This window comes from Dipodomys merriami, unplaced genomic scaffold, assembly GCF_024711535.1.
Source record: "Dipodomys merriami isolate MVZ:Mamm:240054 unplaced genomic scaffold, mDipMer1.0.p SCAF_151, whole genome shotgun sequence".
Classification (NCBI taxonomy): domain Eukaryota; kingdom Metazoa; phylum Chordata; class Mammalia; order Rodentia; family Heteromyidae; genus Dipodomys; species Dipodomys merriami.
In genome coordinates, this window is record NW_027202838.1 from 2,318,202 (window position 1) to 2,345,809 (window position 27,608).

At 48.9% G+C, this 27,608-nt stretch overlaps 2 protein-coding genes across 2 annotated transcripts; one reads left to right on the forward strand and one right to left on the reverse strand.

Annotated features, from left to right (window-relative positions):
* The first annotated feature begins 95 nt into the window (after positions 1-95).
* Positions 96-14,676, forward strand: Slc36a3 (solute carrier family 36 member 3). The gene is made up of 11 exons (XM_070022677.1): positions 96-230; positions 425-607; positions 840-930; positions 2,375-2,463; positions 3,029-3,124; positions 5,649-5,733; positions 6,326-6,544; positions 8,366-8,464; positions 8,864-9,030; positions 13,065-13,234; positions 14,363-14,676. The coding sequence occupies exons 2-11, from the start codon at positions 462-464 to the stop codon at positions 14,632-14,634; spliced, it is 1,434 nt and encodes a 477-aa protein (XP_069878778.1). The 5' UTR covers positions 96-230; positions 425-461; the 3' UTR covers positions 14,635-14,676.
* Positions 14,677-17,807: 3,131 nt separating this feature from the next.
* Positions 17,808-27,419, reverse strand: Gm2a (ganglioside GM2 activator). Its single transcript, XM_070022679.1, has 4 exons — positions 27,253-27,419; positions 23,410-23,571; positions 20,049-20,231; positions 17,808-19,279 (listed from the first exon to the last, which is right to left on the reverse strand). The coding sequence occupies exons 1-4, from the start codon at positions 27,346-27,348 to the stop codon at positions 19,124-19,126; spliced, it is 597 nt and encodes a 198-aa protein (XP_069878780.1). The 5' UTR covers positions 27,349-27,419; the 3' UTR covers positions 17,808-19,123.
* Positions 27,420-27,608: the final 189 nt, after the last annotated feature.

Genomic DNA, 27,608 nt, shown 5'->3' on the forward strand with positions numbered 1-27,608 from the left:
ATCCTGTGATTGGCTAGCCAGCCTCCATTGTGAGGTAGCTCTGGCTTCGTCCATGTCCGGAGCCACTGAGTCATTGAGCCTGGGGTGTACTTGTTTTCTCCCAGTCAAGACTGGTCTCAACTGGCACACGGTCACCCGGGGGAGTCCTGGCAGGGGTCTAAGCCATTGCAAAAGGGGAATCCGGGGGTGATCTTGAGATGAGACTGTCCTGAGCGTTGAGAGAGAGCCAGGTGAACTTCCTACCACCAGCTTGGCCTGCCCATCCCCCCCTCCCCCCTCCCCCTCCACCCCCAATCACATTGATTGGGCTTCAGCCAGACAGGCCCCAGATACCCTCAGAGAGCAGGAGGAAGGATCGTAGCATCTCAGGATGGGCACTGATGGTCTCCTCCACACCGAATGTATTTATTCTGGATTGTTCTAGCTGCCCCGCTGCCCTTTGGCCCCCTGAAGAAGAAATCATGCTGAAGAAATCACTGCTGGAGAATGAACACCGTGATGGCTTGAACCCAGACTGTGGATCTCAGAGCCCCTTGGAAAGCAGCAGCAGCAGCAATAATGACACCCCGGACAATGCGGCTCCCCCAGAGGACACAGATATGCTATCGTAAGTGGCACCCAGATCCTCGGGTACCCTGATGCAAGAGGAACCTTCAAAACCCAGTGGCTGGGGTGGGTGGTTCACACCTGTCATCATCCCAGCTACTCAGGAGGCTGAGATCTTGAGGATCACGGTTCAAGGCCAGCCCAGGCAGGAAAGTTCATTGAGACTCTTATTACCCGATGAACTAAAACAACTTTCCTTCTTCTAATAGTATCCTTCTGCCTCTCCACCACAGGCTGATGCAAACCTTGATCCATTTATTGAAAAGTAATATTGGCACGGGGCTCCTGGGCCTTCCTTTGGCCATGAAAAATGCCGGCTTGTTGGTAAGAGATCTCTGTTGGCTTATATGGGGCGGGTGCGGGGGGAAGAGGGGGTGACAGGTCTCTAAGGCCTTTGCACTCTTGCAGATCAGATCAGGAGTTGGGAGGGGGTGTTCTACAATGAGAAATATGCCCACTAGGTGCCCGTGGCATGCCTGTTGTTCTAGCTACACAGGAAGCTGAGATCTAAGGATCGGGGTTCGAAGCCAGCTCAGGCAGAAAAGTCAGTGAAACTGTTACCTCCAATAAACTTTTAAATAGCCCAAGTGGGGCTTGTGGCTGAGTGGTTAGAGTGCTAACCTTGAGCAAAAAAGGCTCAGGGACAGAGCGCAGGCCATGAGTTCAAACCCTAGTATCATCACACACACACACACACACACACACACACACACACACACACACACACACACACACACACACACACACACACACACACGTCTGTCAATCACCTGCAGCCAATCAGCATCTGTGGCGGGGGCGGGTCTTTCCTCATAAAGCCTCCCTGCACAACCAAAGGGAATTCAAAGCTCCAGGGTTCTGTCTCGCCCCTCCTCATTCATTCCCAGCAGCCCCAGCAACCCCATGGTATGGGAGCAAGTGACTAAGAAGCCAGGCATGATGGATCACACCTGCAATCCCAGCTACTGTCCGCCCCCTCCTACCCCCACACACCCCCCTCAGGCAGGAGCATCATAAGTTCAAGGACAGCCTTGGTAAAGTTAGTGAGACCCTAGCCCAGTAACACATATCCAAAGAAAGCCAAGCACCTGATGGCTCACGCCTGTAATCCTAGCTACTCAGGAGGCTGAGATCTGAGGATGGTGGCTTGGAATCAGTCCAGGCAGACAAATATGAGAGACTCTCATCTCCAATTAGCCTAGGTGGGGTGGGGGGGAAACTAAATGTGCAGATGTGGTTCAAATGGTAGAGTGTCAGCCTTGAACACAAAAAAGAAACCCCCCAAAACAAGCAAGAGCAGTATAAGGCCCTGAGTTCAAACTCCAGTACTGGCACAAGAAAGAAAGATGAGAAGAGAGAGAGGTGTGTGTGGGAGAGAGAGAGAGAGAGAGAGCACGCGTAAGAGAGAGAGAGAGAGAGAAAGAGAGAGAGAGAGAGAGGTGTGGGAGATGGGGGGAGAAGGAAGGGAGGTAGGGAGAGAAATGAGGGAAGGAAGGAAGGAAGGAAGGAGGGAAGGAAGGAAGGAAGGAAGGAAGGAAGGAAGGAAGGAAGGAAGGAAGGAAGGAAGGAAGGAAGGAAGGAAGGAAAAGAGAAAGAAAGGAGAGAGAGCAAGGAAAGGGACAGGGAAAGGGACAAAGGGAAAGCAAATGGGTAGACCAGAAGCTCTGGGCATGCGCTCTGGGCATGCGCTCTGGGCAGTGCTAGGGCAGAGCGGGCACATGCTAAGTCTGTGGGTCACGCCCTAGCTCTCTACTCCTCCTCTCTCCAGGTGGGGCCCATCAGCCTGCTGGCCATCGGGGTCCTCACAGTGCACTGCATGGTTATCCTGCTGAACTGCGCTCACCACGTCACCCAGAGGTCAGCGTCCTGCCTCTCACCAATGGCCATCAGCGATGGGAGGGCTGTGAACTTTTTTCTTGGCCATTGACCCAATGAACAGGGGCTGATTGTCCAGGCCTCCAGCCCTACAGCTGCCCTGGATCTCACAGCGGAGAGGGGTTAGAAAGAATCCCAAGACTCTTCGTGCAGACCCAACTGCAGAGAGCCAGCTAGGAGATCGAGTTAGGCCCCTTGCATTCTCTGAGCCTAACACAACATCTGGTGACTCACACCGATAATCCCAGCCACTCAGGAGGCTGAGATCTGAAGATTGCAGTTCAAAGCCAGCCCAGGCAGGAAAGTCCAGGAGACTCTTATCTCCAGGAAACCACAAGTGGCGCTGTGGTTCAAGCGGTAGAGCGCTAGCCTTGAGCACAAAAGCTCAGGGACAGCACCCAGGTCCTGAGCTTAAGCCCCACCACTGACAAAAAGAAAAAGTAACAAAACACTTGCTGTTAACACACAAATATATGATAACTCGATGGTTCCGGCATAGATTAACCAAAATATCTTATGGTGCAACTTGTTTCTCCTATCTCCCTAGATTGCAGAAGACCTTTGTGAACTACGGAGAGGCCATGATGTACAGCCTGGAATCCTGTCCCAGCCCGTGGCTCAGGACCCACTCCATGTGGGGAAGGTAGCGGTCATAGGTGCATCAGTCACCATGACAACAGCAATAATCCTCACGCTGCTTCCCAGAAATTCTCAAACAGCATAGGGACTCCTTCAACAAGCCCCATTTCCCAACCAATGGTTCCCTAGGAGGTAAACGTTCCTGGGTGCTGATGGCTCATGCCTATAATTCCAGCTACTGAGCATCTGCGGATCATGGTTCGAAGCCAGCCTAGGTAGACAAATCAGAGAGACTTTGATCTCCAAGTAACCAACAAAGAACTAGCTGGAAACAGAGCTCAAGTGGCAGAATGCCAACTTTGAGCAAAAAAAAAGCAGAGACAGTGCCTAGCTCTGAGTTCAAGCACCAGGACCTGCATACACACACACACACACACACACACACACACACACACACACACACATACAATCGCTGAAGTCTAATGAGTAAATATTACTTTAGATTTTTTCATTCCCTACTTATATATCAATATATGTATGCAGATGAGCATGTAATTTGCTTTATATTTTCTTTTCTTTTTTTCTTTTTTTTGGGGGGAGGGGGGAAGGGGTATGGTCCCGGGTCTTGAACTCAGGGCCTGGGCATTGTTCTTGGGCTATATTCCTCAAGGCTAGCACTCTACACTTTAACCAAAGCTCCACTTCCAGGTTTTTGGTGATTAATTGGAGATAAGAGTCTCACTGACTCTCTTGCCCTGGTTGGCTTTGAACCACAATCCTCAGATATCAGCCTCCTGAATAGCTAGGAAGACAGATGTAAGCCCCTGGCACCTGATCCTTTATATTTTCTTATACATTACTTTCCCAATGTGGATGTATGACATAGTACTTGATCATTTCCTACATGGTGAATGCCAAGATTGTTTCTTTGCTTGATAAAAAGTTAATAGAGGTGAGAAAATTCAATTATATTCAATGTACAGTATGTAAAACCTGAACTATGTAACTTCAGGGAGAATGAAGGAAAGGGTGACATTGATCAAAGTGTATTATACTCAGAACCTGACAGGATGATGATGATGATGATGATGATGATGATGATGATGATGATGATGATGATGATGATGATGATGATAGAGCTGGGCACTGGTAGGTCATGCCTGGAATCTTAGCTACTCAGGAGGCTGAGATTTGAGAGTCAAGGTTTCAAAGTCAGCCAAAAGCCAGAAGTGGAGCTGTGGACCAAGTGGTAAAGCACCCGACTAAAGCAAAAGAACTCCCAAAAGCCAAGTACTGGTGGCTCACGCCTGTAATCCTAACTACTCAGAGGCTGAGATTTGAGGATCCAGGTTCAAAGCCAGCCCAAGCAGGAAAGTCCATGAGACTCTTATCTCCAGTGAACCACCAGAAAACTGGAAGTGGTGCTGTGGCTCAAAGTGGTAGAGCACTAGCCTTGAGTAAAACATGCTCAATGACAGCACCCAGGACCTGAGTTCAAGCCCCAGGACTGACAAAAGAAAAGTGCTGGACTGGGAAGGTGGCTCAGTGGTAGAGTGCTTGCCTTGCATGCATGAGGCCCTGGGTTCGATTCCTCAGCACCACATAAGCAGAAAAAGCCAGAAGTGATGCTGTGGCTCAAGTGGTAGAGTGCTAGCCTTGAGCTGAAGACCTGAGGGACAGCGCCCAGTCCGAGTTCAGGCCCCACGACTGACAGGAAAAAAATGTGCCCAACTCAGAACTGGCAATAATAATAATAATAATAATACAATATTACTAGTATGCAAATGGGTTTATGCCTTAGAACCTCTGATTCTTTCTACATTCCTTCACAGCCCTTCTTCAGCTCCTTTTCTGGGACTCTATCAATTATTGATTTTCCAGTCAGCAGCCCCTGTGATTATCAGACAAATGAGGTCATAATCAGTTTCCTATGACACTGTAAGGAAATATCTAGGGCAGCAGTGGCCTTAGAGATCCACGCATCCACGTTCATCAGAATGTGGAATAATGAAACACAGAAGACAGCAATGTCCTTTGATACCACAGGAATTCAGTGGCCAAGCCAGGGCTGGAATCCAAAATATCTCCCTTCCACCATGCCATTTCTTTGGAGATCCAGCGACTGAGGAGTTAAAAACACTTGAGAAAGCATACCCAATATATCCAATTAATTAATGTATCCAATGAATTGTCATTTTTACCACACTAAGAGACAGTAGAGGGTTTGATTACAAATTTCCCAGGCTGGGCACCAGGGGCTCACACCTGTAACCCTAGCTACTCAGGAGACTGAGATCCAAGGATTGCTGGTTCAAAGCCACCTCGGGCATATCAATATTTGTATGCAGATGAGCATATGTAATTTGTTTATATAAGAGTGTGTAAGACTCTTATCACCAATGAACCAGCAAAAAGTTGGAAGTCATGGCTCAAGCAGTAGATCCCTAGCCAAAAAAAAAAAAAAAAAAGCTCAAGGACAGTGCCCAGGCCCTAAGTTCAAGCCCCAAGACCAACACAAGAAATACACATATAAATAAAATATAATATTGAGGTTTGTTTTCTCCCTGTCTCTACCTCTTCTTTCCCAGGTACACGGTCAGCTTTATGTTAATTGTCACACAGCTGGGCTTCTGCAGCGTTTATTTTATGTTCATGGCAGACAATTTACAACAGGTAAAGAGGGCTCTTCTGGATAGATAGGGGTAAAGCAGAGCAGGGTCCCAGCTAGGGTCCAATTAGCAAAGGCATAGCATTTGAATCGTGGGAGGGGGTGTGGCTTTGTTTGTTTCTACTGCCAGAGTAGACCCCAGAATCCTGGGAATCACATTCAAAATGGACCATTAAAAAGTTAGAGCAAGGGCTGGGAAGGTGGCTCAGTGGTAGAGCGCTTGCCTTGCATGCCTGAGGCCCTGGGTTCGATTCCTCAGCACCACATAAGCAAAAAGAAAAAAGCCGGAAGTGGCGCTGTGGCTCAAGTGGTAGAGCGCTAGCCTTGAGCTGAAGAGCTGAGGGACAGCGCCCAGGCCCAGAGTTCCAACCCCAGGACAGGCAAAATAAAATAAAATAAAATAAGATATAAAGATCATTAAAAATATTTGAATTAAAACAATTTTAATTTAAAATTAATTTAAATAAGATTTGTTATTTTAATTATGAATCATTCAAATTAATTGTTGGAAAATTACTTCTGGGCCATTCATTGGGATTGCAGCAGAAGCAGGCACCCAGTGCTATTAGCAACTTTGCATCTCATTACTCTCCGTAGATTGTGGAGGAAGCTCCCACCACCTCCAACACATGCCAGCCCAGACAGATCCTGGTGCTGGGCCCCATCCTGGACATTCGCTTCTACATGCTGTCCATCCTGCCTTTCCTGGTGCTGATGGTGCTCATTCAGAACCTCAGGGTGCTGTCCATCTTCTCCACGCTGGCCAGCGTCACCACCCTGGGAAGCATGGCTCTGATCTTTGAGTATATCATCCAGGTCTGTGGCCCCCGATCGGGTCGGTGGAAGAGAGGGCGGTGATTGGTACAGGGCCTCTGAGACCCCAGGAGAGGAAAATGAACACCTGCTCTGAGCAGGCCCTGCAAGATGACATCTAGAAACAACAACAACAAAAGCTCTTTATCACCAGGCATTGGTGGCTGACGCCTTTCATCCTAGCTACTCAGGAGGCTGAGATCTGAAGATTGCAGTTCAAAGCCAGCCCTGACAAGAATAGTCTGTGAGACTCTTTATTTCCCATCAACCACCAAAAGGCTGGAAGTGGAGCTGTGGCTCAAGTGGTAGAGCACCAGCTTTGAGGGGGGGGGGAACTAAGGGAGAGTATCCTAGGCCCTTAGTTCAAATCCCAGTACACACACACACACACACACACACACACACACACACACACACACACACACACACACACACACACGCTATTCATCATATCAACATCTTTCTCATCACCACCACCACTGGGTTGAGTCACAGTGACTCATTCAGTAATTCAGAATTCCTTCTGTGTTTTGAGACCTTGTGCAAAGGGCTGGAGATTTAGTGACAGCATTCATGTATGCAAATAAATGGGATGTCCACTCTCTCACAGGCTGCAATCAGCCAAGGACATTAAGGCTGATTCAGTAACCCACAAACATGGTAGCAATGGTAAGACGCGTGCATAGATGATGAAGCCGAAGATGAATTGGAGCTAATTAATGCCACATCTTTAACTTACAGAGCCTTCGCCACTGTCCTGTTTTGGGAGAACTATCTTTTTTTTTTCTTTTCTTTTCTTTTTTGGCTAGTCTTGGGGCTTGAACTCAGGGCCTGGACACTGTCCCTGAGCTTCTTTTGCTCAAAGCTAGCACTCTACCACTTGAGCCACAGCACTACCACCAGTGTTTTCTGTGTATGTGGTACTGAGGAATCAAACCCAGGGCTTCATGCATGCTAGGCAAGCACTCTACCACTAAGCCATATTCCCAGCCCTGCAAGAACTATCTTGACTGCCAGTTTATAGATAAGAAATTGTTCAACAGAGAGTCCATTTTTTGGTGTGGTTTTTGTTCTTTTAAGTAATTTCACTCACTTTGTCTCCCTAGCTCCTATTCTGGTGCCTAGCTATCACAACAATTTAAAAAACAAATGTAAAATTAAAAAATTTAAAAACTAAGGAGTTAGGTGTCACTGGCTCATGCCTGTAATCCTAGCTACTCAGGAGGCTGAGATCTGGGGACCACAGTTCAAAGCCAGCGCAGGCAGGAAAGTACATGAGACTTATTGCCAATGGAAAAAAAAAAAAAAGCCAGAAGAAGAGCTGTGACTCAAGTGGCAGAGTGCCAGCCTTGAGCATTGAAGCTCAGGGACAGCGCCCAGGCCCTGCCTAGCACAAAAATAAATAAGTTAGCTGGGTACCCATGGCTCATGCCTGTAATCCTAGCTACTTAGGAGGCTGAGATCTGAGGATCACGGTTCAAAGCCAGCCAGGGCAGGAAAGACTGTGAGACTCATCTCTTAATGAACCACCAGAAAACCAGAAGTGGTGTTGTGGCTCAAGTGGTAGAGTGCTAGCCTTGAGCTGAAATGCTGAGGGACAGCGCCCAGGCCCAGAGTTCAAGCCCCACAACCGACACACATAGATAGATAGATAGATAGATAGATAGATAGATAGATAGATAGATAGATAGATAGATAGATAGATAGATAGATAGATAGATAGATAGATAGATAAAGTTAATTAATTTTAAAAAAGGAGCCTTAAGGTGCTCTAAACACTGTTTGGTATGACCTCAACCTGTGACCTTCCTCTGCCTCTTCCAGGGGATCCCCCATCCTGGGAACCTACCGCTGGTGGCCAACTGGAAGACCTTCTTGCTATTCTTCGGGGCAGCCATCTTCGCCTTTGAAGGCGTGGGCATGGTGAGCTGAGGGGTACCAGTGGGCAGTGCTGTGGGGAGCTGGTTGTGATTTTCTCTTTTTTTTTCTTTTTTTTTTGTTTGTTTGTTTGTTTTTGCCAGTCCTGGAGCTTGAACTCAGGGCCTGGGCACTGTCCCTGAGCTTCTTTTGCTCAAGGCTAGCACTCTACCACTTGAGTCACAGCGCCACCTCTGGCGTTTTCTGTGTATGAGGTACTGAGGAATCAAACCCAGGGCTTCATGCATGCTAGGCAACTGGTCTACCACTGAGCCACATTCCCAGCCCTGGTTGTGATTTTCAATGTCTACATTGTAATCTTCCTTCCTTCCTTCCTTCCTTCCTCCCTCCCTCCCTCCCTCCCTCCCTCCCCCCCTCACTCTCTCTCATATTCTCCCCCTCCAGGTACTACCTCTCAAAAACCAGATGAAGAACCCACAGAAGTTTTCCTTCGTTCTCTACCTGGGGATGTCCCTTGTCATCTCCCTCTACATCTGCCTGGGGACACTAGGCTATATGAAGTTTGGATCGGACACAAGGGCCAGCATCACCCTCAACTTACCCAACTGCTGGTATGTCCCTGTCAGCCTGGGGGCAGGGGTGGGAGGGGAGCGGTGGGGGAGAGGGAGGGAGAGGACCTGAGAACTGAGCCTTAGCAGCACAGCAAACATGTCCTACCGTTGCCATTGGCAACCAACATTCAGCGTGAGGGTTAGGATTCACTATAATAGATGGAAGGCATATTATAGACGAGGTCTCTTTGATAATCCAGGCCCTGTGTACTATCTCATTTAATTGTTTTAACCAGAGTTAGCAATGGTTTTTCTGTTCAAGTCCTGGGGCTTGAACTCAGGGCCTGAGCACTGTCCCTGAGCTTTTTTTACTCAAGGCAAGCACTCTACCACTTGAGCCACAGCATCACTTCTGGCTTCTTCTGTGTATGTGGTATTGAGGAATGGAACCCAGGGCTTCATGCATGCTAGGCAAGCACTCTACCACTGAGCCACCTTCCCACTGAGCCCGTCTGGCTCTTCCAGGAAGCATTTTGAGGATGACACGAAATGCGCATGGCCAGTGCCAGTTGCTCTGGCCAGAGCTGTACTAGTATGGAGCAATTGGGGCACCAGTTAGGCAAGCATGCATGATGCATGATCGAAGCTAAAGAGCTTTGCATCCGAGCTCTTCTCTGACTTGGGACGTGTCTCCTCACATCCAACTTGTGTACAATGAGGAATGATCCTAACCTGTATGCATCAGTCAGGAGAAGCTACCTTACAGTCCAGTAATAAGTAATCCCAGCTGGAGAGGCCTGAGACTCACCCTTGTCATCCCAACTATCAGGAGGCTGAGAGCTGAGGATCGAGGTTCAAAGCCAAACCGGGCAGGAAAGTCCATGAGACACTTCTGCCTAATGAATCACCAAAAAGCTGGAAGTGGAGTTGTGGCTCAAGTGGTAAAGTGCTACCCTTGAGATAAAGAGCTCAGGGACAGCATTCAGGCCCTGAGTTCAAGACCCTGGACTGGCACCGAATAAAAAAGCAATCCTAATCCCAAAGCCACACCTAATTGCTTATATCTCTGCTCATACCTCCTTCCATGAGGCATGAGCTGAGCTCAGAGTGACCGGGCAGCCCCTCCAGGCGGGCTCAGTGAGTCATATCCTTCCATAGCAGCTGGCAAAGCTTCAGTCTGGCTCGTCCGGAGCACCCAGAGCAAGGCCAAGCCCGAAGCCCGAGAGCCCACCACAGCCCCCGGACACGTGGTGGACTGCATTGCTTTAATAATGTACAAAAATGAGCTGGGCACTAGTGGCTCACACCTGTAACCCCAGCTACTCAAGAGGCTGAGATCTGAGGATTGCGGTTCAAAGCCAGCCCAGGCAGACAAGTCCATGAGATACTTCTCTCCAATGAATCGCCAAAAGGCCGGAAGTAGAATTGTGGCATAAGTGGTAGAGTCCAGCCTGGAGCACAAAAGCTAAGGGATAGTGTCCAAGCCCTGAGGGTTCAAGCCTCAGGACCAGCACAATATATAAGCACCTTAAATACATATATATATATATATAATATAAATATTACATATATTAGCTGTTTTATATATATATTTATTTTTATATATTTATATTTATATACTTTTATATATATGTTTGATATATGTTTGATATATAATAGGGCATAATATGTAATGTTATAATTATATAATATAATTATAACTCATATCGTACAATATGTAACTATATATTGATATATAACATATATTATTTATATAATTTGTATTTATACTATATGTATATATTACATGTATAATATATATACATGTATATAACATATACATATATTAGAGGTATAGTATAATAACATAATACATTTATTATAATATATGTTATTATTATATGTTATGATAAATTTAAATTTATAGATAATGTTATATTAAAATTAATATATAAATACATACTATAATTATATATTTTTGTACATAATATTTTGGGCTTTTGGTGTGTTTTTTGTTGGTGGTGGTGGTCGTGGGGCTTGAACTCTAGTCCTGGGCGCTGTCCCTCAGCTCTTTAGCTTGAGGTGAGGCTAGCACTCTACCACTTGAGCCACAGCACCACTTCCAGCTTTTTTCTGCTTATGTGATACAGAGGAATCGAACCCAGGGCCTCATGTATGTGAGGCAAGCACTCTACCATTGGGCCACCTTCCCAGTCCCATGGATATAATAGTTTATATGTAAGTGCTTAGGGAGTCAGTCCCCATGGACCATTGGCTGTGGTTCTGTGTCCCCGCAGCCTGGGGCTTCGGTGAATGGAGCGTTCACTTGGTAAAACTGCAGTGCTATAAAACTAGCCAGATCTTCCCAGCCTCACCCGCCTCCGCTATGCCCTGGAAATGACCAGCTGACATCAAGGATGTGGAATGTTTTTGAAGTTGTGCCTTATTTTACACAAGTCAGGTGTCAGCCAGCTGTTAGTAAATGAGCTTCCTCTTGGCCTCCTTGAACTGAGCCCGCTCCTTCCTGGCATCTAGCCAGAAATCCTAAGTACCAAGCGGGATCGATTTGCCCCTACTAGGGGGATCCTACTCATCATAAATTTCCACAGAGAAACCCTAAAAAATAATAATAATTGTCCCTTCCCAATAATACCACCAGGCTAGATGCAGTGTGTCCTGCCTGTAATGTCACCACTTGGGAGGCAGAGATTGGGAGGATCATGGTTGGAGGCCAGCCTGGGCAAAAAGTTTGTGGGACACCATCTCAACCAGTAAGCTGGGCGTGGTAGTGAACGCCTGTCCTCTTAATTCCAAAGGGGAATAGGCAGAAGGAACACAGTCTGAGACCAATCCTGGGGGGTGGATGGGAAGGGAGGAACAACAAGACACCCCTCTCTGGAAGAAATGTATCTAAGGCAAAAGAATGAGGCAATGTGGCTCAAGGGTTAGAAGACCTGCCCAGCAAGTGCCAGGCTGAGTTCAGACATGAATACTGCTGGGCACCGGTGGCTCAGGCCTGTAATCCTAGCTACTCAGGAGGCTGAGATCTGAGGATCGTGGTTCAAAGCCAGCCTGGGCAGGAAAAGTCTGTGAGATTCTTATCTCCAATAAACCACCAGAAAACCGGAAGTGGCGCTGTAGCTCAAGTGGTAGAGCTCTGACCTTGAGCTGAAGAGCTGAGGGACAGCGCCCAGTCCCAGAGTTCAAGCCCCACGACCGACCCAAAAAAAAAATAGAAATAGGGACTGGGGATATGGCTTAGTGGTAGAGTGCTTGCCTAGCATGCATGAAACCCTGGCTTCAATTCTTCAGTACCATATACACAGAAAAAGCCAGAAATGACTCTGTGGCCTGATTGGTAAAGTGCTAGCCTTGAGCAAAAGCAGCTCAGGGATAGTGTCCAGGTCCTGAGTTCAAGTCCCAGTGCTGGCCAAAAAAAAAGAAATGAGCCAGGTACTGGTGGCTCTTACCTGTAATCCTAGCTACTCAGGAGGCTGAGATCTGAGGATCGTGGTTCAAAGCCAGCCTGGGCAGGAAAAGTACATAAGACTCTTATCTCCAATAAACCACCAGAAAACTGGAAGTGGCGCTGTGGCTCAAGTAGTAGAGCGCTAGCCTTGAGCTGAAGAGCTGAGGGACAGCACCCAGACCCAGAGTTCAAGCCCCACGACCAATACACACACACACACACACACACACACACACACACACACACACACACACACACACACACACACACACACACACACACACACACACACAAAGTCTCATCAACTTTCCTACCCAGGTCAGTTTTGAACCAGGATCCTCAGCTCTCAGCCTCCTGAGTAGCTAGGACGACAGGCATGCGCTACCAGTGCCTGGCTACATTTATGACTTTTGTCCTGTGAAAGTGATCTATGCAGGTAGGACCTTTAAAACAAAAAACAAACTGAAAGAAGAAAAAGGCCAAATGAACTTCCAGACCCCTCATCCTGTCACTTCAGAATGAGCCGCCGCAGGCTTCAGGCCCCAGAGTCCCTGCAGCCTCGTTGGTCAGGGACCCCCAAAACAGGACCAGCTTCTGCACAGCACCGCGGTCAGCATCTCCAGAGCCTCTTCCTGTCCGCCCGCAGGCTCTACCAGTCGGTGAAGCTGATGTACTCCGTGGGGATTTTCTTTACCTACGTGCTGCAATTTCACGTTCCAGCCGAGATCATCATCCCCTTCGCCCTGTCCCATGTGTCCGAGAGCTGGGCGCTGTTTGTAGACCTGACAGTCCGCACTGCCCTGGTGTGCCTCACCTGTAAGTTACCAAGAAGGTGCTCTATGCCCAGTACCATGGCAGGAAGCCACTCAAGGGAGGGGGAGGGCAGGGGGGAGGACCTACCCCAGCCCTATCATTTTTCAATCAACTATTCTACTCAGGAAGGAATGAGATTGGAGGATGGAGGTTGGAAGCCAGCTTGGGTGTTAAAAGTCTATGAGATTTTTTGTGTGTGTGGCCAGTCCTGGGACTTGAACTCAGGGCCTGAGCACTATCCCTGAGCTGCTTTTGCTCAAGGCTAGCACTCTGCCGCTTAAAACCACAACGCCACTTCTGGCTTTTTCTGGGTATATGGGACTGAGGAATGGAACCCAGGGCTTCATGCATGCTAGGCAACTGGTCTACCACTGAGCTAGGCAACTGGTCTACCACTGAGCCGCCTTCCCGGCCTCTTAAAGAGTCTTTTGAAAAAGGAACAATGGAAATGACTGTTATTCAGAGGCACACCAGTTCTTACAAGCCGGGTGGAGAAAGGAAGTTCAGACTCGCTTTGGTCTCTGGGAAAGCCAGAAGAGGAAATGATGACAGCATCACCAGGTCATTATTCAACAATGTTGTCACCGGGAATAAAGATCTGCTAGAGTCTGCCTTCAGAGGCCTTGTTGTAGCTGCTGCCGCCACCAAGTCTACCCAGCCTAACTCGGTGTGCCATGCCAAGAACGGGCAGGTGGCTGGCATGGGAACAGTCTCAGAAACACTGTTCACGCCTTGTGTGGGAGAAGGCAAGCTATTAATGGCGTAGACACAATCCACATGAGCTTTCCATGATGATTAAACCTGGAGTTGAAGAGAGCAGGGATCTCCAGTGCCATCCATCTATATGCCTCGGGCTCTAGGTGGTGTGTTTTGATTTGGGTTTTGGTTTCATTGTGGGGCTTGAACTCTGGGCCTGGGCGCTGTCCCTCAGCTCTTCAGCTCAAGGCGAGCGCTCTACCACTTGAGCCACAGTGCCACTTCTGGATTGCTGGTGGTTCATTGGCAATAAGAGTCTCATGGACTTTCCTGCCCAGGCTGGCTTTGAACTGTGATCCTTGGATCTCAGCCTCCTTTCTTTCTTCCTGCCAGAAGCATTCAATGATTTTCCTTCCCCTCCCCCCCCCCCCGCAGGCGTGCTGGCCGTGCTCATTCCCCGGCTGGACCTGGTCATCTCTCTGGTGGGCTCGGTGAGCAGCAGCGCCCTGGCCCTCATCATCCCCCCGCTGCTAGAGATCACCACCTTCTACTCTGAGGACATCAGCTTTGTCACCATTGCCAAGGACGTCCTGATCAGCATCCTGGGCCTGTTAGGGTGTATATTTGGGACCTACCAAGCCCTCTACGAGCTGACCCAACACAACTTCTATTCCAGAGTCAACTTTACCAGTGGCATCCATGTATAATTATCTATTTATATGCTACTAGACCCCCCTGTCCCCGCCCATCCCCCCCATGCATTTCCATTTGGATGCTATATATACATTTATATATATATACATTCATCATACTCCAACATCTGTTTTATTTTTATTTTTTTCATTTTTGCCAGTCCTGAGGCTTGAACTCAGGGCCTGGGCACTGTCCCTGAGCTTGTTTTGCTCAAGGCTCTACCACTTGAGCCACAGCGCCACTTCTGGCTTCTTCTGTGTATGTGGTGTTAAGGAATCAAACCCAGGGCTCCATGCATGCTAGGCAAGCACTCTACCACTAAGCTACCTTTCCAGCCCCATCTCTCTATTAATAAATACTTCCCTGGGGCTGGGAAGGTAGCTCAGTGGTAGAGCGCTTGCCTTGCATGCATGAGGCCCTGGGTTCCATTCCTCAGCACCACATGAGCAAAAAGGAAAAAGCTGGAAGTGGTGCTGTGGCTCAAGTGGTAGTGCGCTAGCCTTGAGCTGAAGAGCTGAGGGACAGCACCCAGGCCCAGAGTTCAGGCCCCACAACCGGACCCAAAATAAATAAATAAATACTTCCCTTATCTTTCTGAAGGGCCAGGGGGATGACACAAGAAGCCTCTCAAGTTTTCGCCTTTTTTGGATGTTTTGTTATTGTTGGCGTTGGTCCTGGGGCTTAAACTCAGGACCTGGGCGCGGTACCTGAGCTCTTTTGCTCAAGGCCAGCGCTTTAGCCCTTGGGCCACAGCGCCACTTCTGGTTTTCTGTTGGTTCATTGGAGATAAGTCTCACAGGACTTTTTTTTTTTTTTTTGGTCTGGGCTGGCTTTGAACCACAATCCTCAGATCTCAGCCTCCTAAGTAGCTAGGATGACAGGTGTGAGCCACTGGTGCCCGTCTACCTTTTTGGATTTTAGATCTCTTTTGTATCTCTGTATGAAAATCTTCAGTCATTCATGACATAAACTTCACATAGTAGAGAGGGTGCTGCTGACCATAGTATCCCAGGCAGGGGATAGCTGTGAATCTGTTTTCTCTATGGCAGGTGCTGATGTAGCTATACTGCACCACATTTAGGAAAAGTCTTTATTGGTTCACATCTATAATCCTGGCTACTCTGGAGGCTGAGATCTGAGGATCATTGTTCAAAGCCAGCCTAGGCAGGAAAGTCTGTGAGGTTCCTATCTCCAATTAACTACCAGAAAATCAGAAGTAGCGCTGTGGCTCAAGTGGTAGAACACTTGTCCTGAGCTGAAGAGCTCAGGGACAGCGCCTTGGCCCAGAGTTCAAGCCCCATGATCGACAACAACGAAAGCCAAGCAAAAGCACAAGGCCCTGAGTTCAAGCCCCAGTGCTGGTACACACACACACACACACACACACACACACACACACACACACACACACACACACACACACACACACACACACACACACACACACACACACACACACACACACACACACACACACACACACAGAGTACATATGAGGGAGAAAGAGGAATTTTCTATTCTAAGTGGAAGAATCACAGGCATACAGATAGGAAAGTTAAGTCCAGCCACTGGCTCAGCCTGTGACTTTTCTAGAAGCTCCAGGGCAAAGACCCCCAAGATCTTCCCTCAGTCTTGGTTACTCATACAGTGAAATGAATGACTAGGCTACTTGTTCATTAAAACCTTTTTCAGTACGCTGAAAATTGTTCAAAAAGTGTGATTTGTCCTGCAAACTCATATAAAAATCATTTTTCAATCGACTACCCATTGCCCTGAAGATATGTCAGTAAGAGATAAGTGTATTTCTTCAGTCTCATTATATATCTGTCTTTAGGTAAAATTTACACTCCTGTTCATTTTCCAGAGAGCCGGTTCTGGTGGCTCACACCTGTAATCCTAGCTAGTCAAAAGGCTGAGATCTGAGGATCGCAGTTCAAAGCCAGCCCGGGCAGGAATGTCCGTGAGACTCTTACCTCCAATGAACCACCAGAAAATCAGAACTGGCGCTGTGGCTCAAGTGGCAAAGCACTAGCCTTGAGCTGAAAATCTCAGAGACAGCCACCAGGCCGAGAGTTCGAGCCTCACAACCACCATCACCACCACCCACAAAAAGATTTCCTGTGTGAATGAGGAGATTCAGGATGAATGAGAACTAGAGATGCCACCGGCTGAAGGACCCAGGGACGTGACACATAGGTTGTTGAAGTCCTGAAGTTACAAAGCTGTGGTGATGGCTCCAGAGAAGCAGAGATAAGGACAGCGTATGAACAAGAGCAGAGCTGTGTCCTAACAATGTCTTCCCATTCCCTGTACCTCTCCCAAGACGTTTGCCCTTCACACAAAGGAGCAGGAGACTCAGCAAGTTAGAAAGATTTATTGCTATGTGAGATCTCAAAGGGAGGCTGGTTTGGGGGAGAGGGGGGTGGCGGACAAATCCAGGAAGCCTGGCATCACATCCATCCTCTAAAGTGGGATCCTCCTTGCACAAAACAGCTGCTGGGGTGCCCTCCCTTCAGCAACCATTCCTTTTTTGTCTTGCCCCCGGGGCTTAGAGGCTGCAGAGCTTGAAGCTCTGAGAAAGCCATCTAAGCTTTCTCTTTGGGGCTGGATGCTATAGATTTTGTGCCTGAGGAGGGAGAATTCATGCCAGAGAAGTTATACGAGACTAAAAAGATAAAGCCTACCAGAGGTCATAAGCTGGACACCCGTAAGCCAGATTTCTTTCCCCTAAGAAGGTCACACAGCCTTTTTGACCTGCCCTAAGTGTACAAAAAATAATAGTAATTGCCAATTTTTTTAAAAAGGCTAAGATTTCATATCAAAAATTGGAAAATTGACCTTCCTATAGGAAAAAAAAATTGTGTTTGAGGACAACTTTGTTATTCTCAAAATGGCAGCCACTGGGCCTGCTCAAAGCAGGAAGGGACAGACAGACTGGACACACCCTGAGAAATCACATCCTCAACTTGACACTGACCTTGAGCACTGGGCCCAGGGCACAGGTGACTTTTTATAATATTTATCTGGGGATAAGGTGAGGGATATTTATCCTGGCCATGAATACCAAAGAGTATTCAGCACAAAAGAGGAAGTAGAGACTTGAGGTTGGAGGTTGGAATCAGGTTCTAGAGGCCCTGACTTGTGCCTCTTTCCTGTTTTTATTGGCACATTTGAATTCGTTTAAAAAAAAAAAAGTGTCATTCTATAATAAATCTCGGGGCTGGGAAGGTGGCTCAGTGGTAGAGCGCTTGCCTTGCATGCATGAGGCCCTGGTTCAATTCCTCAGCACCACATAAGCAGAAAAAGCCGGAAGTGACTCAAGTGGTAGAGCGCTAGCCTTGAGCTGAAGAACTGAGGGACAGTGCCCAGGCCCAGAGTTCAGGCCCCACGACTGACAAAAAATAATAATAATATAATATAAATCTCACACAAGAGCAACACCAGTGTCTAGTCTGTCTCTCCAGGTGCACCTGAGTGGATGTGAGATAAGATTAGAAAAGAATACAAATTTAATCACACAACGGTTTTTTGCTGGTACTGGGGCTTGAACTCAGGGTCTGGGCGCTGTCCCTGAGCTTCTTTTGCTTGAGACTAGTGCTCTACCACTTGAGCCACAGCACCACGTCTGGTTTTTTTGGTAGTTAATTGGAGATAAGAGCCATCTGGACTTTTCCTGGTGGCTTCAAATTGTGATCCTCAGATCTCAGCCTCCCGAGGAGCTAAAGTTCCAGGCATGAGCTTGTTGCTGGTTCATGGGAGAGTCTCCCCAAGTTTTCCTGGTTTTGAACCTCGACCTGCAGATCTCCTCGTGTGGAGCTAAGGACTTATAAGCATGAGCCACCAGCACGGGGGGGGGGGGGGGGGGGGGACCAGGGGCCGGGGGGGAGAATAATACTTTTAAGTGTCTGTGAACAAAGGAACAAAGGGAACAAAGTCACGAGGTATTTTTAGGAAGCCAAGCTAGGGATCATGGTGCAGTTAAAATCCCCAACCTTTTGGATTCCTGGTCCTTGACGGTTTGAGAAATAAAAGAAGTTCTTAAGAGAGAAGTACAGGGGCTGGGAAGGTGGCTCAGCGGTAGAGTGCTTGCCTCGCATGCGTGAGGGCCTGGGTTCGATTCCTCAGTACCACATATACAGAAAAAAATCCGGAAGTGGCGCTGTGGCTCAAGTAGTAGAGTGCTAGCCTGGAGCAAAAGCTCAGGGACAGTGCCCAGGCCCTGAGTTCAAACCCCAGGACTGGCAGAAAAAAGGGAAAGAGAGAGAGAGAGAAAGAGAGAGAGAGAGAGAGAGAGAGAGCGCACAAGTCCATGGTACAGGGGCCATGGGGGAAAGTGACAGGCAGCTCAGATGTCCCCAGAGGTCCTGAAAAATGCCACACCCTTCCCATGGGCAGGGCCCTGGCCTTGACTGTGGATGTTAAGAGGCAGGAAGAGGGAGGGGATACCAAATCGGGGAGCACCCAGTTCAGCACCCCTTCCTTCCTGTGGTGGCGGGCGCCATGTTATTTGCCCCTTAGGGACACGGCGATCTTGATGCAGGCCAGACGCTCCCCTCCGCTGCTCAGGATGCTCTGTACCCGGTAGTTCCCCGTACTGAGCCAGCTGGGCAGCTCCAGGTCGGGCAGCGTGAAATCAGAGGAAGGCAGCGAGTAGGTACCCTGTATAAAAATGGGTGTGAGGTCAAGGGGAGAGGGTGGAGGAGAGCCTCCTGAAACCAACCCCGTGGATCTCCAGTGGGTCCTCAGATTCTCTAAGGACCACAAAGGTGAACGGCCATAGCTAAAGGTCCAAGTTCAACATGCCCATTTTACAGATGGCTAAGTTGAGGCACACAGAGATCTATCAGCAGACCCTCTCTCCACACCCTTCCGGCCCTTTGGACTCTCTTAACTACATCTTTCCTAAGTATTTACTCTTTTTTTTTTTTTTTTTTTTTGGTGGGGGGTCATGGGGCTTGAACTCTGGGCCTGGGCATTGTAGTCCCTGTGCTCTTCAGCTCAAGGCCAGAGTTCTACCACTTGAGCCACAGCGCCACTTCCAGTTTTCTGATGGTTTATTGGAGATGAGTCTCACAGACTTTCCTGCCCAGGCTGGCTTTGAACTGCGATCCTCAGATCTCAGGCTCCTGAGTAGCTAGGATGACAGGCGTGAGCCACAGCGCCCAGCAGTACTTACTTTTTGTTGTTATTGGTGGTGGTGGTAGTTGTGGGGCTTGAACTCAAGGCCTGGGCACTGTCCCTGAGCTTTTCTGCTCAAGGCTAGCACTCTACCACTTTGAGCTACAGCACTACTTCTGGTTTGCTGGTGGTTTACTGGAGATACGAGTCTCACAGACTTTCCTGCCCAGGCTGGCTTTGAACCACGATTACTCAGATCTCAGCCTCCTGAGTAGCTAAGATTGCAGGCCAGGGCCTGGCTAGTACTTACTTCTTTAAAGGGACAGTGGCAGGGAAGGCCGTAGGTGTACAGGGGCTCTGGGCAGGTTTGTCCTGGGGGGATGTAATTATCAAGCATTTCACAGACATTGTCATAAGTACAGCTGCCCAGCTGCTCCACACAGGGGATCTTCACCCAGAAACCGGCCACTTCCTTCTCCACGGTCAATTCCACCTGGGAAGAAAAGATTTGGTGAGGAAGGAGTTAAAAAAAAAAAGTTAAGGTACTCTTTCTTTCTTTCTTTTCTTATTTGTTGTTTTATGCCAGTCCTGGGGCTTGAACTCAGGGCCTGGACACTGTCCCTGAGCTGCTCTTGCTCCAGGCTAGCACTCTACCAGTTGAGCCACAGTGCCACTTCTGGCCTTTTCTGCATTTGTGGTGCTAAGGAGCAAACCCAGAGCTTCATGCATGCACGGCAAGCACTCTACTGAGCCACCCTCCCAGCCCCACCTCCACTTTCTCCCACACCCCTCCTCATTCCAGGCACTCCTCTTTAAAAAGGCCAGCAGCAATCAAGTTGCCAGTATTCCCAGATCTGATCCTGAGATAACGACTTTGTAGCATAGATCCCCTTATTACCCTTTCCCTTGCCCCTGGCAGGCATTAGTAATCAAATGTGGAGTTCCTCTCCTCTCTCAGAACCATACACAATCTTACAGGCCTTCCAGTTATCACCATCCACCAATCAGAAATTAACACATGTGGGCTGGGAATGTGGCTTAGTGGTAGAGTGCTTGCCTAGCACGCAAGAAGCCCTGGGTTTGATTCCTCAGTACCACATAACACAGAAAAAGCCAGAAGTGGCGCTGTGGCTCCAGTGGTAGAAAGCACTAGCCTTGAGCAAAAGAAGCTCAGGGACAGTGCCCAGGCCCTGAGTTCAAGCCCCAGAACTGGCCCAAAAAAAAGAAAAGAAAAGAAAAATTAACACATGTGCTGAAAAAACTAACTGGCTAACTGTAGCACTGTTTACTGAGTTTCTCCCCAACCCTGCCCACTAGTACTAGATTTGAATTCAGGGCCTTATGCTACCACTTGAACCACAGTCCCATTCTGGTTTTTATTATTATTATTATTATTATTATTAGGCTTTATTTTTATTATTTTTTTGGTAGGTCATGGGGCCTGAACTCTGGGCCTGGGCGCTGTCCCTCAGCTCTTCAGCTCAAGGCTAGCGCTCTACCACTTGAGCCACAGCGCCACTCCCGGCTTTTTCTGCTTATGTGTTGCTGAGGAATCGAACCCAGGACCTCATGCATGCAAGGCAAGCACTCTACCACTGAGCCACCTTCCCAGCCCTGCTTTATTTTTTCAGATAGGTTCTTGTGCGTTGTTTTGTTTTGGGCGGAAGAGCAGGGGACAAGGGGGGAGTTAGCCAGTCAGTCCTGGGGCTTGAACTCAGGGCCCGGGCACCTGTCCCTGAGCTTTTGTGCTCAAGGCTAACGCTCTATCACTTGGAATCACAGCTCTACTACTGGTTTTCTGGTGCTTAATTGGAGATGAGTCCTACAGACTTCCCTGGTGCGGCTAACTTTGAACCACGATCCTCAGATCCCAGCCTCCTGAGTAGCTAGGATTACAGGCGTGAGCTACCAGCACCCAGCTGGTGAAGGCTACTTAAATGTTGCTCAGAAGCCAGGAAGAGCAGTTTCACCTGCTTTTAGCTCTAGAGCAGCTGCACAGCATGAGCATTCTAGAAACACCATGGCCAGGCACATGCCCAGCGTAGGCTGGCATTGGCACCCAGGATTCCACAAAGGGGGCCCAGGAAACAGTGTTCACACAACACAGGCAGACAAACAAGCCAGTGTCCATTCGGCCTCTGATCTGGAGTAAATTCTGTCCTGGCGCCCGGATTGGAGGGCACCGAGCTTGGCTAGCAACCCTACCATTGAGTACCAAGTAAATAAAGGCAGCGGCCCAGCCCAGATACAGAGCATTGCTACATAGACCCGACTTCTGTCTGCATCCACAGACCCAGCTAACAGCGACTGTCCCGTGGGAATCACTAATTAACTTAGTGATTGCTCAAGATTCCCAAGAGGCCGGAGCTGTGATTGGGTCAAGCCTAGGCTTGTCCCAGAGACCGGTTCCCAATCTAGAATTTATTTTATTTTATTTTATTTTTTGGTCAGTCGTGGGGCTTGAATTCTAGGCCTGGGAGCTGTCCCTGAGCTCTTCAGCTCAAGGCTAGCACTTTACCAACTGAGCCACAGCGCCACTTCGGGCCTTTTTCTTTATGTGGTGCTGAGGAATCGAACCCAGGGCCTCATGCATGCAAGGCAAGCACTCTGCCACTGAGCCACCTTCCCAGCCCCTAGAATTTATTTCTTCAGTTAGCTTTTTTGGGTGCCAGTCCTGGGGCTTGAACTCAGGGCCTAGACCCTGACCCTGAGCTTTTGTGTTCAAGGCTAGCGCTCTACCACTTGGGAGTCTCAGCTCCACTTCTGGCTTTTGGGTGATTTGTCAGAGATAAAAGAGTCTCATGGACTGTTCTTGCTCCAGGAAGCTTTGAACCATGATCCCCAGATCTCAGGCTCCTGAGTAGCTAGGATTACAGGTGTGAGTTACCCATACCCACCCCAAATCTAGAAGCTTAAAAAAAAATAATTACCAGGCACTGGTGGCTCATGCCTATAATCCAAGCTACTCAGGAGGCTGAGATCTCAGGATTCTGGTGCAAGCCAGCCAGAGCAAGAAAGTCTGTGAGATTCTTCAATTAACCACCGGAAAACCAGAAGTGGCGCTGTGGCTCAAGTGGTAGAGCATTCACCTTGAGCTGAAGAGCTCAGGGACAGTGGCCAGGCCCAGAGTTCAAGCCCCATGACCAACAAAAAAAAAAAGAAAGAAAGAAAAAAATCAAGACAAAACTAGTTTTAAGAGAGCTGAGGCCAGAACTATTCTGTAGAACGTAGAAGAGCATTCTAGAAAAGTGGTGATTCTTCCTAGAGAGCACATGACTCCAATAAATGGATTTTCTACTGGGGTAGAAGAGATCAGGAAGATCACAGTTCAAAGCCAACCCAGGCAAAACGTGAGTAAAACAGTGTCCTCCCCCCTGCCCCCATCTCAACAAACAAGCCGAGTATGGTGGTGCCTCTCTGTAAACTCCAGAGGTGTAGGTAAAAAGATCATAGTCCATGGCCAGTTTCAGGCAGATGTGTGAGACCCTTGTCTGAAAAATAACTCCAGCGCAACAGGGCTGGAGGCCGGTAGGGCCAGTGTGAGGCCCTGAGTTCAAGCCCCAGTACCACCACCAACACCTAAACCAAAACTGCCACCCAGAGCTATCCGATCATCATGGTCACTGAGCCTTCCCCCGACCTCTACCCCTAATTCACTACCCCGTGCTCACCTTTTGAGGGGAGCTGAGGGGGACCTGGGTCTTCCCCTGGACGCTCACGGTCACGTTTCCAGGAACTACGATGGGGTCCGGTTCCAGCGTGAGGCTCTGAATCACTGCAGGGTCCTTCCCTCCGTCACAATTATCCCACGAAAAGCTGCCTAGCTTGGAGAGCTAGACGGTCAGGAAAAAGGAGGAGAGACGTTGACCAACGAGGATCATCACAGAAAGAAATGAGCTGGAAACAAAGCTACACAAAGAGTGTCCAGGCCCTGAGTTCAAGGCTACAGAGCTCTACCACTTGAACCACAGCACCACTTCCGGCCTTTGGGTGGTTCACTGGAGATAATCAGATCTCAGCTTCCTGAGATTACAGGCGTGAGCCACCACACCCAGCCCTGCATCTTAAGCGGAGGTATTCACTCATACCTTCCCTTCAGACTTGCTGCCAGGGTGGTAAGCGTGCACATTTAATGCTCATGACACCGTCCTACAGACAAAACATGAGCTGGCCCAGTAAATCACGGCCATGAGGCATGCCACCTCTGCTTCCTGCCATTCGTTCCAGAAGATTCTTTATATACCTGGCAGACCTTCCCTGTCCTGGAGCTTCCTGAAATGGGTCTCCACTCCCCGGAATGAAAGGTCATGTTAATGACTAAGGAAGACAGGTCCCGGGTAGGTTACTAACCAAGGTTTCCTACAGTGTTCACTCCACAAATATTTATGAAGCAATGATTGTTGGCCCTAGGCTCCTAGATATAAACAATGGTATTTGGTCCCTGCCCCACCTAGTGGGGTTTTCGGTCTACTGTAAATAAATCAGTGGCTTAGAGGAAATGAATTAGAAGCTAGGGAAGTGGCTCATCCAGCGGACTCCCTGGGTGAATGCAGAAAGCATATGCAAAGGTCCTGAGGCAGAAGGCTGAGGTGGCCAATAGGCTAGATATGCTGTATGAGGGATGGAAGGGTGGCCGGGTCATTTAATGCCTGATGTCACTGGTGATGATAACCAGGAGGTTGAATTGCCTGTGGGGTAATGGAATACGATGGAAAGAAAGCGTTTTACTCTGCTTTATGGTTTTGGGTGGATGGAAAGGAGGCAAAGTCTGGATCTGGGGGCCGCACATCACAGTAAATGAATGACTGGAAACCAGGCACTGGTGGCTCACACCTGTAATCCTGGCTATTCAGGAGGCTGAGATCTGAGGATCGAGGTTCCAAGCCAGCCCAGGGCAGGAAAGCTGCTGAGACTCTTATCTCCAATGAACCACTAGAAAACCGGACTTGGCGCTTTGGCTCAAAGTGGTAGCACACTAGCCTTGAGCAAAAAAAGCTCAGAGATAGTACCCAGACCCTGAGTGACCGACCAAAAACAAAAACAGAAAACACTGGAGCAGAATCGGGTACCACTGTCGACCTCACTACTCAAGAAGCTAAGTTCTGAAGATCACAGTTCAAAGCCAGCCCAGGCAGACAGATCTGATCTTCTCCAGCTAATCCACAAAAGGTCAGAAGGGATTAAACACAGCCTAGAGTGAAAAGCTAAGCAAAATCATAAGACCCTGAGATCGAGCACCAGCACAGAGAGCTGAGCTGGAGGTGTAAGGTACGAGAATTTCTCCCAATTCTAAAGCACCCTGATTCACACTGTAGGGTTGACTCTGGGCTCAGGGAAGTTTCTAGAATACACTTCATTGGTTTCCCACTGCTGGGGGTACCAGGCCTGGCACAAAGTATTAGCCATCCCTGCAAAGGGCAAAGGCCTCAGGAAACAGAAACTCGGGTACAAATCACAGACCTGGGTTAAAAATCCTACCACATCTGAGACTGCAAATACCTTACCCCCTCCCTGCCTTCCATTTCCTCACCCATGAAAGGGGTGTAATTACATGTGTGGAAGGGCTAGCCTGAGGGTATGAAGTTTGCTGGTAGAAAGCCCAAGGTAATCCTAGCTACTCAGGAGGCTGAGACTTGAGGATCGCAATTCAAGGCCAGCCTGGGCAGGAGAAAAGTCTGTGAGACTCTTTATCTCCAATGAACCAAAGTGGTCCCTTCAGCCATGGCCCTGAAACTGAAAGAAGACATTAATGGGGAACTCATGGGGCTTAGGGCCTGGGTATGTGTGCTGAGTTTCTTTTTTGCTCAAGGCTAACGCTCTTCCACTGGAGCCTTAGTGACACTTCCATCTTTTGTTTTTGTTTTTGTTTGTGGGGGGGAGAGGGTGTAGTTAAGAGAGGGTGTAGTTGGAGTAAGTCTCTTAGATTTTCCTGACCAGGCTGGCTTCAAACCATTATCCTCAGATCTCCGCCCCATGAGTAGCTAGGATGACAGTAAATCACCTGCATCCAGCTGATTTCATAGTTTTAACAAATATACATCAATCAAACCAGACACTAACGAAGGCAACTCCGTGAGGAACCAGACTTCCAAGAGGAACTCCATCTTGGTAGCTTTGCTGCACATCTAAAATGATTACAAAGTTAAAAGCTTACTTTAAAAGAAACAAAGCCAGTGACTCAAACCTATAGTCCTAACTACTCAAACTGAGATCTGAAAATGGAAGTTAGAAACCAGCCTGGTCAGGAGAACCGTTAGGACTTCTATCTCCAATTAACCACCAAAAAGTAGAAGTGGTGGTTAAGTGATAGAGGGTCACCTTTGAGCGAAAGAGCTAAGGGACAGTGTCCAGACCTTGAAACCAAGCCCCAGGGCCAGCACACAAACAGAAACAAACAAAACTGCACAAGATCTAAGCACCTACTTTGCATACTGCAGAGATCTAAGCACCTACTACTAGAACTACTATCTACTACTCTACCCAGCAGTCTAACATCTGGCCCAGCTCAGTCACGGAAGAGAAAGTGAAATTCAGTGAAGCTAAAACATTGGCTCACCCCACTACCTCCCCTACTTCCCCACCCCACCCTCAACCCTGCAGGAAAGAAGATAACAGATAAAGATCAGCCTTGGGCTGGGGTGAAAGCTGACAGACTAGCTCCAGATCTTGGATAAGATGGAAGGACTCTGTTACTCAGGCCTTCCAATCTGGGAAGGCTGCCCTAGCCAACGCAGGCAGGCCACCCAAGAGACATGAACAGAACCTCTAAGCACACACACACACACACACACACACACACACACACGGACAAGGGGCTTTCCCTGTGGCAAATGAGGCCAAAAGGTCTACACTCCAACAATTCAACGGACAAGACAGGCTTCCCACCCCCTGGTGGTGGTAGGGGGGGAGAGGGAGGGCGGGCAGGTGAGGTCAAAGCCATAGGCTGCCATCACTGATTTTGTTGGAGATTTTTGTTTTTGGAGCTTTCTCCTTTCTGCACAGAGGACCATTGCACTTGGATCACCAAGTCTCCACCTACCAGAACTTCTCTTTTCTCCCTGGGTGGGGCTTTGCAGCCTGGAATGAAGGAGATCTGCAGGGAAGAAGCTTGGGAAATGGGGGAGGAGGGGAAGGAAGCAAGTGGGGGGGAGGCTGGACATTTGTTAACCAGATGGGCAAGTGTGCACCCTTTGACCTAAATGGGGCTCTCAAACACCCCCCCCCGAATTGCTCAGAGCTTTCAAGTCAGAAAAAAATATAATTAACTACAAAACATATGTAAAGATGGGGTGCTAAGCCTCTGATTTAGAGGTGGGATGGGGGGGTGCAGGGATCAGGGTGAGCTGGGCTGCTGCGGACAGATCCAGCTCTCTGCAGAAGCAACCCTCCAGAACACAGCGATGACCCCCCTCCCCCTGCATCCCTTCCTCCACGTCCCACCCCCACCCCGCACCCCGATATGGGAGGAGGTCGGGGAGCTTGCAAGACGGCCTCGCCAGGCCGGGGTCACTCACCTGGTTGGAGCCGAGGCGCGCCGGGGTGGCGGGGCCGGCGAGGAGCAAGCCCAGGACGGCCGCCAGGAGCGGGGTGGGCGGCATCGGGGGGCGCATCGCGGCGGGGAGGTGCGCCCGGAGTTGGCTCTGGGCACCTGGGTCCCGGCGCCTTTAAGAACCGGCCGGGATTGTTTATGCAAAGAGGATCGTCGCGATGCAAATCGCAGGGCAGCCATTGGCCAGAGCGCTGCGCCGAGCTCCACCCCACCCGGGGCGGGGCGGGGGGGGGAGTAGGAGCGGTCTTCGCTGGATCCGTTCCCCGGATCTTCCTGCGTGCCAACCCCTCTTCCTTCACAGCGCGGACGTCAACAACCTCT